The sequence below is a fragment of the Arvicola amphibius genome, chromosome 17 (genome assembly GCF_903992535.2).
Source record: "Arvicola amphibius chromosome 17, mArvAmp1.2, whole genome shotgun sequence".
Lineage (NCBI taxonomy): Eukaryota > Metazoa > Chordata > Mammalia > Rodentia > Cricetidae > Arvicola > Arvicola amphibius.
The window spans coordinates 20,785,644-20,797,826 of NC_052063.2; the positions used below are offsets into that span (position 1 = coordinate 20,785,644).

General features: G+C 38.9%; 1 protein-coding gene across 6 annotated transcripts in view; it reads left to right on the forward strand.

Annotated features, from left to right (window-relative positions):
- The window catches only part of Lin7a (lin-7 homolog A, crumbs cell polarity complex component), a 141,980-nt gene that overhangs the window by 86,577 nt on the left and 43,220 nt on the right, over positions 1 to 12,183 (forward strand). For 5 of the 6 annotated variants that reach the window (XM_038314576.1, XM_038314577.1, XM_038314578.1 and 2 more), the window contains 2 exons: positions 7,928 to 7,999; positions 10,220 to 10,429. In XM_038314576.1, coding sequence (XP_038170504.1) covers positions 7,928 to 7,999; positions 10,220 to 10,429 — 282 coding nt within the window. Of the gene's footprint in view, positions 1 to 7,927; positions 8,000 to 8,074; positions 8,152 to 10,219; positions 10,430 to 12,183 lie in introns of all 6 variants that reach the window. The other variant, XM_038314581.1, reaches the window with a different exon arrangement.

The following is a 12,183-nucleotide window of genomic DNA, read 5'->3' on the forward strand; positions in this document are numbered from 1 at the left end:
CATTGGAGATCACTTACAATTTAAGACTGCATTTTCCTTGATTCTAGTACCGCCATTTTCAACTAAATTCACTCTAAAACGTAAGACTGGCGACAGATTATGGACTATTTCCATTCGGCTTTTCTGCAGCTATAGTCCCGGTAACATCCTTGAGAGTCAATTGTGAGCGGCACGGACCTCTTTGCAGCAGAGTGCCAGGTCAAGGAGCTGAGCTTAGAAGTACAGAGGTGGACTGTGAGAACTAGGCTTGAGGTTTCAGTGTTGTTTAGACAGCAGCTTAACCGGAAGTCTGGGGTGAGTTCGCATCCTCTTCTGCATTCTGTCTCGCTGCTTTGACACCACTAGTCCGTCGGAGGGAGGTGAGAGCACCGCAGGAAGTGAGAGTTAGAGTACAAGCTTTGTCTGATCTTCTCTAACTCACCTCCTTCTGGAACGACACAGACCATAGAAAGCCACTTGGACCGGGCACTGGAGTGGAACCTCTCTTTTCTTCCAGGCTGAATCAAACCTAATTGGCTTGACCTAACAGTAGCGCACAAAATAAGAGGACTGCCTACACCTGCCTCCAAGCAGGGAGCCCTTGGCTGATCCTGGATCATGACTGTATACTCTTAGGGACATCATCACCACCACTACCTAAATCATTGACTAACACAGCTGCTGGGTGCTGAACAACCACATGTGTGGGTCTTCTTCCATAGAATGCAGGGCAGCATATAAACGGGATGCAAAAGCTAAAACTTATAAGGCAAATCAGAAGATTTCAGTTTCAAGCATTATGTTTATTTTGTCAGGTTTTAAATTCAGTATGTTTTATTTTGTCTTTAATTGTGATACTGTGATATTGCTTCTTTATCTGTCTCAATAAGTGATATGCTTCTAACAATATTAGTGAGTTCATAGAAATATTAAAACATATGCTCTGGAATTTCATTGCCTTGGACCTTTCTCTAGATTGATTTGAATCTCAAGATCTGACTCGAATAGTCATAATTTGTAAACAGTATGTGCAACTTAATAATAACTGGCTCCAGGTATAAAATCTTATAACATAAATTCTTTAGTTTATAAGAATTACAAAACTGTACTTTAAAATATTGGTTCCCACAAGTACAAAACAATTTGTGAAAATCAATATGAAAGATAAACTCATAGTTACAGCTTTATGCCAATGTTAAAGCTATGCCCTTGTTTCAAACTGGAAGAAACTAGAGACAGAACAACTATCTCTACCATAGGGATATCTCCTCTTTAGGAGAGGAATCGGTTTTCAAAACCTCTGAAATTATTTCCACAGCATACCATAAATGTGGCTGGGAAAGTTGCTCAATGGTCAGAGTGCTTGCCTATTATGTGCAGAACCCTGAGTGTAGTATAGTACACTGTATCTGTAATCCTTGCACTTGGAGGCAGAAGCAAGATAATCAGAAATTCAAAGTCAAGCTTGGTTATACAGAGGGTTTAAGACCAACCTGGAGTATGTGAGTCTGTGTGTGTGTGTGTGTATGTATGTGTGTGTGCATATATACATATATATAATATTGATATTTGTCACATATATACTGTATGTATGATATATAATATATATCAGTAAATATATGTGCATATCCTAAATTGAGGTTTCTTGTGTATTTTATTGTTACCATTATGTACCTGATTATAGTCTAGACATAACAAATTAGTATGCACATTCATATCAAGGCATTAATTTTATAGTCACAGACTCTACCCTCCTGAATGGGATCAAATTTAGAGGCATCAGAAAGTCAGTGATTCATGTTTCCTATGCTCTCCATGCTAAAATATACTCTCAGACAACATGTAGTGTTTTTTTACGTATTGTGATTAATGCCTCAGGGCTCAGTTTTGTGGATGTTGCTTGATTATTCAGCTGGTCTATAGCTCTAAAAGAATACATGGAGTCCAATTGTTATTTTTAATGAGATAGAAATATTTAAATACCTTAAAGTTGGGTGCCATATCAAGTAACTTAAAGAGTTTTCAAAGCTGAAGAATCAAGAACTCCATTCAAAACTCCTGACACTCCTAATTAAAACCCGTGCATCTACCAAGCGATAGTACACATCCCAGTGCATTTGGGTGTGGCTTTGGACCACATCACTGTCCACGTGCCCTCTGCTTCCCCTCTGCTTGTTCCCATTATGCTGAATGCATATTGCTTTCCACTCCTCCTACTCATGAGTTAACTGAGTCTAACGTCATTTTCATTTCTCACAAAGTTGCCGAAAGCCATTCTGATGGTTCCTAGTTTAAGCCAATTGCAAACAAAAAGGCTATTTGGTGCTCGCATCTCATTTTTGTGTGCATACAACTGGTATTTGTCTTGAACAAATAGGTAGGAGTAGATGAATGTGTTTCTGGAGCACATGTGGGTTTAGCTTTATAGAAAACTGTTATCTGGTTTCCTCAAGTGGTTGTACCGTTTCATATTCCCACTGGCAATGTTGGAAAGTTTCCATTGTTCGAAGTTCTTGCCTACGTTTTATATTATTCATGTTTTTTAAACTTCACATTCTATTGGGTGTGCAGACTGATCTGGTTATAATTATAATCTTAATTTCCCTCATGACTATCTTTTCATAATTTTCACACATGACATTCCTTCCTTGATGACATTCCTGCTCAAATATTTTAGTGATTTTTTTTAAATATGACTTTTCTTATTAACCTCCTCAAGAGTTTCTTACACATTTTAGATAAGAAGGTTTTGTCTGATAAGCTAGATTCTTGCAAACCCTTTGGTCCCACTCAATTTGCCTTTTTCACTTCCCTAACAGTGTTTTCAAAGAGTTCATTTTGGCTTCTTTGAAGTTGTAGTTTAGTTTGTCTTCCATATGTTATCTTTTATATTAGAAAATTCTAATTTCTAATGACCAAAATCATAACTTTCAGCATTAGAAGATATATAAGAAAAGTAACTAGAGATAGCATGGTTCTATACAAAATTTACTTGAAAAATATAGCAACTGGGAATTCTTTCAGCCAAGAGTAGCAGAGAAGTCTAACTTTGCTGGCTTGACTTAAAAATGCTACTTTTAATTTTTATTTGGTGTTTGGGGTGTATGGGTGTTTTGCCTACATATGTATCTTTACCTGGCTTGTGCCTGGTGCCAGTGGATGCCGGACGAGGACATCAGATCCCATGGAACTGAGATCACAAACCATTGTGAGCACCATGGGGGCTCAGTAGCAAATCTGGGTCCTCTGGAAGAGCCCATGCTTTCATTCACCGTGCTACTTCCCCATACCCTTAAAAAGATGATGATGATGGTTATTATTATTATTATTATTATTATTATTATTATTATTATTGTTATTATTGGAGCAAGCAGAGAAATGAGCAGCTATACATGCCACAGAGTCCGGGGCCTTCAATCAATCATGTGATGAGTACACACTGTCACGCCCCTCCTCTGGAAGTTGATTTCTGCAGTCACAGCTGGATATTTGCACACTGGTGAAGAAAATGGGGAAAGAGCAGAGCCTCCTACAGGCATCTCACTTAATTCTAATGTAATTCTAATGTAATGAGCACAACTGAGCCATGTGGCCAGGAAAAACTGCGATGGGGAGAGCAGATGTTGATTATGTTAGGTGAGCATAGAAATACTTAAATAACCTCAAAATACAAAAGACAATGAACAAAAAGAAAAGAAAATCAAAATCTCACTTCAAATGCAAAGAAAAAGTTTTAGCTTTCAGCCAGCAAAACATCTACATATTAAAGACCTCATTTTAAAGACTTTAATTATGCAAGGGCTAACAATAATAGAAATAAAAGCTATTATAACTACTACAACTAGAGCTTAATATGAATAACGGGTTATGCCAACAAAGTCATGTATTTTATCTTTCTTGGTCTGCCTGTGTGATACATAGTAGAAAATAAGGTTCGCGAATGTAGACTGTTAAAGGCATCCAGAATAAGAAATCCAAAGTCTAGGCTTGACAACTCTCCTATCCCTGTATATTGTTGAGGATGCTCAAGATTGGGAGGTGTACGCTGGAAGCTTTTACGGTGGTGTTTAGCTTCTGTACAAATGAAAGTTCAAATGCAAAATCTCTTCTCATACTAGAATCTTAGCCATTTAGTTTTACCCTCTCTAACTGGCAATGCTATGGAGACCTTTATTGATAAACTGACACCAGGGTGAAGGTTCATTTGTACTGGCTAGCCTCTCATTGATAAAATTCCACAGAGAAAAGTAAAATGTAAAATATTCATTAAAATTTTTAAATAGCCAATCAGTAATAAAAATAATGTTCTTTTAGTTTTGCGAGTAGACTGTGTCCTCTTATAACCTACTAGAGCCGGCAAATACAGAATAACTCAGAAAGGAACGTTAGTTGAACACCAGATTCAGTACACTTTCCGAGCCAACACACCACCATCTTGCTGTTTGTGTCTGGTTGACTTTAGCTTTCTAAACTTTCAGCAGTATGGAAGAAGTTCTAAATATTCAAAATGTTATGGAATCTGTGAGAGTTTTTAGAGTTAGGAAATTGCTGATGTCGAAATAAAAGGTAAAATTGTACCTAAGAATGAAACCTATCCTGCTCAATGGAATTTGTCTACAAATGCTGCAGCTCAGATTTATAAGATACGTGAGATGGGTGATTCAGAGGGTAATAAGCCCCACTTTCTTTTGTTGGAATGTATACAACTATGTATACTCTCTGGCAAATGACTGTCTTTCCCTGACAATGTTCTTCAAAATAGCCAGATGTATTGATAGTTGTCCTTGACATGAAAGATGTGCAAGAATACATCTTTTCCCTTAGGAAATGGGTGGAAGTTTCTTAGGTGATAGAGCTAATGGAAACAGAAGGAATACCTCAAAATTTTGACCTGACTGAATCACTAAGACCATATGTCCCTTATTTCACATTCGAAGACCAAGCATTCAGAACCTACTGTGCTTTATAGAAATAAAAATGTAGATAATGATAATGTTAGCCTTAAAAGGATTAAAATGCTATCTCGCTCACTTTTGTTTGGAGTGTTGAAATTTTTTTTGAATACAGCATTGCCCCGTGTACATTTGCAGCTATTGCTTATTTAATCGCGGCAGACACTCTCAGACATCTCCTGCAGGGCAAATGTGTCCCCAGTTGAGAGCTACAGCTGTTCATAAACTGTTTATCCTGGGAGATTTTACCCTGAAGACCCCAGGGTCAAATAAGATGAGCAACATCAAATAAACAGCAACAAAGACAACAGTGATATTAGCAAACTTTTAGTTATGATCTTATCCAATCCTCATAAAAGACCTGGAAGATACCATTGTAGGGCACATTTTTCAGCTGAGAACATTGAGCCCCAGGGAAATCAAGCAGTTAACTGACCAACATCATAAAATTGGAAAGCCACACAGCCAGGGTTTGTCTTTAAAGCCATCTCCAGAGCCTACACAAATATCTAACAGTTCTACCCCTCGGTTTTTAATTAAAAATTCTTAATTTGCCATATTTATTAAGGATGAGCGGTTACTCACTAACAAAAAATGACCTTTAGTCTCAGTCAGCTGACGGCAATCTTTTAATTATTTGCTACGTGGTGTTCCTTATCTGATGTTTATCTGTGGATGCGAGTAAATACATCCTGTTCCCAGGAAATGCTAATCAACATGAGGTCCAGGGAATTCAGAAGGTCCCGGAAGTGAAAAGGGAAGAAAATGTAACGCTGCATGCAGAAGGGGATTTAACAAAGGAGATGAGTCTTGAATTGGGCCCTTAAACATCCTGTTAAAGTGGAATAAATAAATACTTGCCTGGTGGAGGGGTGTTTTAATCAGAGTTATAAGGATGTTCAAAGATCTGGACAAGTGGAAGGGGAGATGTTTGCTATGTCTGGAGAATTGCAGGAGCCAAGAACACAAAATGAAGAAAAGTTTGTGTTCTATATGGTCATCTCTCTCCTGGCTTTGTCACTTGAGGGCAGTAGACCCTCCAAAAGCATACTAGATGCATGGTTAGCTGGGTACTTGAACAGGCGGCTGTAGTGAAGGGTGTTCGACACTGAGTAGTGAGTCTAGATAAGGGGCGGGGTGTCCAACAGGAATTGAGATGGAGCCTGGCAGTGGTGGTGTACGCCTTTACACCCAGCACTCCAGAGGCAGAGGCAGAGGCAGGTGGAGCTCTGTGAGTTAGAGGCCAGAGTGGTCTACAAGAGTTAGTTCCAGTACAGGTTCCTAAACTACAGAGTAAACTCTATCTCAAAATTAAAAAAACAAGAGTTGAGATGGACAGAAGAGTCAGGGGAGGGGAGAGGAGCCTCCTCTTAATGAGCTAGGAGAGCAAATAAATTTTTAAAGAACTATCAAGCAAGTAAAATGCTGCTCTTTCCAGGCTAATATGGAAATTTGTTTGGCAGTCATTTCAGTAACCTGTAGACCACTGTAACAGTTTACCTCTGAGAACATCAGCTAGTTAGTCTGAGTTGGCATTGACGGAGACTCAACCAAATGCTTTTGAGAAATAAGGAGCCAGCTACGCGTGCTGAGAGACTAGCCTCAAATCTTAGTAAACGGCTGTCGAATGGTAATTAATCAAATTTGGGGTTCTTTTTAATAACCTCTGACTCAGGCATTTAACATAAGAATAATTAAAAGAATTGCATACTCCTTTAGACGTTTGATGGCAGATTTTTTTTCCTACTTCATTCTTTCAGGAGACAATTAATGGTTAATTCTTCTCTCCAAAATAAAATTCAGCAGCATAATGACAAAAGGACTTTTCATCTCCATGCATTATGTGATAGATTTTTATAACGTCATTATTTAAACTCAAAATAATAAGCATATCGCATACACTCCAACATTTGTAACCTTTCTTTTGACCAAGTATCTTCTTCAGAGTCTAACATTGAATCACTTGCCATCCTTCAGATTCTGTAAGACAAAGCAATTTTATTATTACTGATAGAAGGAAAAGTATTTTTATTTACCGTGGTCCCACAATTTCTTCCACAATTGTGTCTAAAATACCCATTAGTTGTGTTATCTGCTACTTTAGGAGTGCCACTAGGAGCCCGATCCCTTAAAACGTACTTAGTCAACATTCCTTATGCATTTTCCAGACTGGCGGAGAGACGGAATGTATGGTGGGTGACACACTCTCTCATGGTTCCTCAATGAGGTGCAAACCTAAATCCATGAGACAGAAAATCTGGCCTGATTTCAACGACCTCCTTATGCCAGGCTTGTCTCACCCTTTTTGTTTCGCCTCAGTTTTATCACGTATTAAATATCAATTCATCATGAAAAATGAATCATTAATTCTACAAATCTCTTACCTCACAGTTTCTCTAGAATACCAATTCCACCTCTGTGCTTAAGGGACTAATTGAGCATCCTGTCGGCTTATTGCAGTGTTTATCCCTGGTCATTCAAAAGAATAAATGTGTATCATTAATAGCAACACACCTCCCAACATGTTGGAGTTCAAGCCAAATAAAATACTGTGATCTTAATTTGGAAAATTATTTATAAAATTTTGCCAAATTCAAGAAGTAACTGTCCATGTAATTTAATAATTTATCTTTTAGCTAGTGATACATATATACATACATGCATGCATACATGCATACACACAAAAACATTAAAAATATGGGTAGAGTTTTATAAAATCAGAAATAAAAAGGCTATTGCAGTTCATAAATATGGACAGACAGATCAAAAACTTCTGATTAAATGCAATTGCTTCTCTTGGCCCAACACACACAGACACACACAAACACACACAAGTAGAAAGTATATTTGATTCAAATCATCAAGATAATTGACTCACTGGTTGTGATAGAGAACACCCATCATTCTACAATGAAAATTTGATGTCCTATCGGTAACGAAAGAACTGCTGTTCCTGACATATCCTTACACGTTCTTTTCTTACCTGACTGTTTTAGGTGTATCAATACATGCATGAAACGATCACTGTTAACGGCTGCCCCGAATTCCGTGCGAGGGCCACAGCAAAGGTAAGACTTGAGCAACTTTAAAAGTATACTTGACCCCAGTGATGTAGTAATTGATTGTGCGCGTGTGTGTTTCAGGTATTCTCGTGTGTACACTGTAAGAGAATTTAGACCTCAGTGGCAGCCCAGAGTCTAGAACCAGTACTCCTTACCAGGTAAAAATCCTAATGGAAAAATTGACCTTTTTCTGCTGCTTCTGTAGCTTAAGGAAGGAGAATGACGTCATTAAACTCACTAAATGTCCATTTGGCACAAGCAAACCTGCTGCTTCACTGTATCGAGTTCTACATGGTCTCAGGTATATCCTGTGGATGCAAAAGAACCCATGTCCTCTGGAGAGCATGAGAACGCATTCGCACAGGTCAAAAGCCCCCGATGTAAGTTAGACACGAAAGGCTTCACCTGACACCAGAGAGCCATCATTGTTATTCAGCTGGGCAATGGGTGATTTGCTTGGTGGCAGGTACCACTTTTGTTCTTTAAAGGATCAAACCCAGGGATTACCAAGGTCCCCTAAGAAAGAGTACAAGAAAGAGGATCGTGACATTTTCTGGAAGATGGATCACTAGGAAACAATAGTGGTAATCCGAAGTCGCTCCTGCAGCTCGGCGCCTCCTATTTTTACACATACAGAAATGTTTTCAACAGAATGTAACTTTCTTCGTGAAGGGCGTGTAACTTCCTAATAGTGATACCAAGAAGTGAGAATACTCAGAATCTTTCATTCAGCTCCTTTGCGTTCTATCACCTGTTCTTTGATTTCTCCCCCGATATTTTCAGCTTTCATTCCGTAACGAAACACTGTGGATTTTTAAGTTTCTTTCTCCCTCCCTAACCCCGGCAAATAGAGGGTACTGTTACCATTACATCATGCTTTGCTTGTTCTGAAGTGGAACACTCGCAGAAAAAAAAAAGATCCCTACGTGGTTTAATTAAGGGGAAAGTGAATTATGTAGTGTTTTTACCATTCTCATTTCTTATTCATGTAGAACAGCAGGACAGCAGCGTAACGTGGCAGCGGCACAATATTTTCTGGTTGTTTCTGGGCTGTCTGCATCTCATCCCTGTCAGCCATTGAAAACCTTTGCATGACAGCAGCAGGGTTTGCATGCGCAAATGCATGTAGCTAAAACCAAGCCAATATCTCCGTGTCATTTGCTATCTTTCATTAAATGCAGGCAGTAGCATAATGCCAAGTTGATGCGATAATGTTGTGTGGGGGGAAAAGGATGTGCAATAGTTGGGAATCAATATTTTCAGTGTTGAGAGTAAATCACTTTACGCGAGGCCTCTAAGCAGCTGTGGTTAAGGTGAGCTAATGGAAGTGGAATACAAGAAGCAGGCAGAGAATCTTTTCTTGATTGAAACTACTATGTTATTCACATTGGGTGGGAGCTAATGGTAAGTTGATCTCCTGGATTTGAAGATCTAAGGTGTTCATTTTCAAATAGACCTGTGACCATATTACGTAACATTTTGTATACCTAGGTATAAAGCCCCAAGCTGTTTAGTTTGCCCGTTTCATTATACTAGCTGAAATGTTAGTACAGAATTAAGAGAGATATAATCAAAGGCCTAATCAGACGCTGTTCATAGTAATATGGAATATTGGTAAAACAAAAATACCTTTTGATCCAGTACTTAATTTTAATTTTTATTTTCTTTTAGACATTCTGAATTCAAAACATTAAAAACCCTTACACTTACTAAACCAGTGGTTCGGCGATAGCAAGGTTTCATGTATTTTCATGAATATATATGTACAAAAGTGCTCATCAGCTTATTTAGTAAGTATTGATGAACATATATGTGCAGGCAAAAACATAGACTGTGTACCATAGCAAAAGCATGGTACAGCCTGCCCGCGAAATGCATGGGGTCAACATGCATTCAACAGTTATACAGACCAGGTAGTATGTGTACTGAATCTGTTTGTAGTCCTTGACCAGGATTTCCATGTAGCTGACAGAACTCTGAAACATTCTACAGTGCCCTTGTTTTCAGTTTTACTTTTCAGAGTAGATAAGCCTTACAAAGATACACATGACTAGCTGAGGATTGACCAAAGAAGATAGTCATATACAGCATCTAAAAGAAGACATTCTGTGTTCTTCGTTCTACAGGAGACAGCTAGAGAGATGTCTAAGAAGTTGCCCCCTGAGGACCATTGACGTAGCCTTATTTCCCCTGTTTTATTACCAAAAGGCCATCTCTTTTTTTCAGGCAACAGTTGCAGCGTTTGCAGCCAGCGAAGGTCACTCCCACCCTCGGGTAGTCGAACTGCCAAAGACTGACGAAGGCCTGGGTTTCAACGTGATGGGGGGAAAGGAACAGAATTCTCCAATTTATATCTCCCGAATCATCCCCGGAGGGGTAGCCGAAAGACACGGAGGGCTCAAGAGAGGCGACCAGCTGCTTTCAGTGAACGGAGTGGTATGTTGATAAAGCACACAGAATTCTTTCTCCCGAAGTATGTGCCTTCTCCTACCCCTACCAACGAAGCCAGTCTTGAAAATCTAGTACAGACAGTAGTTTGATACCCATATCCAACCACTCTCCCGGGATTGAATGGGTATGAACCTATAAAGGCAATAATTCTATATTCTTATGTCTCACTTCATCCTGCACACCTATAATAAATATCAACAGTTAGGAAAATACTGCCAAGAAATTATCGCATAGAATTTCCCCCTCCGAATACTGCTATTAAATTAGTGTTCAAAAGAATGTAATTTCAATGTCGTTTTCCTCCTAAATTCCCATAAGCGGTTGGGTTTGAGATTTTGTTTTGCTTTTGGTTGTTCGTTCGTTTGTTTGTTTCAGTGCGAGGCATTGTGCCCACAGCCATGTGTATGTGCATTGGTGGGTACTGCACCACCACGCCACAACCCCACCCCAAGAAATAGCATCCTGTGAAACAAATAGGTATTTTCCTTTATCTTCCATTTGTATCAGACATAACCAATCCAAGATCACGAGTTCCAGGACTTGAATTTATGAAAATACACTTACCCCTTGATCTATAAACTTTTACTAAAAGAACTTAAGGTTTGACTTTTAAGCTAGATATCAGTTCTTTGTAGCTGCATTGATTTATGCTCAAAACACAATACTTGACAAACCATGTTTGAAATGAGACATTTTATTGCTAACTATAGGATAATTTCTCTGTTTATATCTGTACTCTTATCTGCATTTGTTTATATTTAAAAAATAAAAATTTGAGCCGGGAGGTGGTGACGCATGCCTTTAATCCCAGCACTCGGGAGGCAGAGGCAGGCGGATCTCTGAGTTCGAGGCCAGCCTGGTCTACAAGAGCTAGCTCCAGGACAGACTCTAGAAACTACAGGGAAACCCTGTCTCGAAAAACAAAAAAATAAAAAAATAAAATAAAATAAAAACTTATTTCATACTACAAAAATAGCTGTTTTATATTAGCAAAAGCTACTCCGCTGGACTCTGCTGTTCTCTAATGAACATCAAAATTAGCAGTCCATGAATAGTTGATGTCATCATTACAATCCCCAAATTACCACTCCCTCTCCTTTCTCTGGGAGACAGTGCTTTAAGATAAGTGTCTCACTGACCTTTCAATAACTCTTGCTTTTCTAAGCTTGAAGCCAGTGATAATTTTAGAGCCCAGCTTTCTGATAGAGGATCCCAAGCAGGGTCAAACACTATGACACACAGTAAGCTAGGCCTCAGGTTACTAATTTATCATTACTCTGAGCATACTTTGCAGATCTAAAGAATGAGCAGGTTTAAAAATAGGAAGAAGGGTAGCAAAAAAAAAAAATACCACTCAAATGTGTGCATACTCTCTGTAGTTGTACAAAGTAACCATAGACATTCGACATCAATCATCAATCCAATAGGTAAACTGACTTTGAACTCTATCAGGGGAGCAAACAGACTCTGCCTAACCCACGTGTTTGCAAGGAGCACAGTGCATGAGCTCCAAGCATTTTGCAATCAAGCATCTATTCTTGCAGTGACCTTGTGGTGAACCTGGGAAGCAGCAGGGAGCATTGCAACAATGAAATCAAACAGACCCAGTTTGACCATGTTGTTACAGACTAATTGTGTCTAATCCCCAGCTCTGCTATCTCAAAGGCGTACAGGCAGAATAGTTGCTAATTGTAAGAGCCCTGGCGAAAATTAGTGAGGCCACCTGTCTACCGGAAATC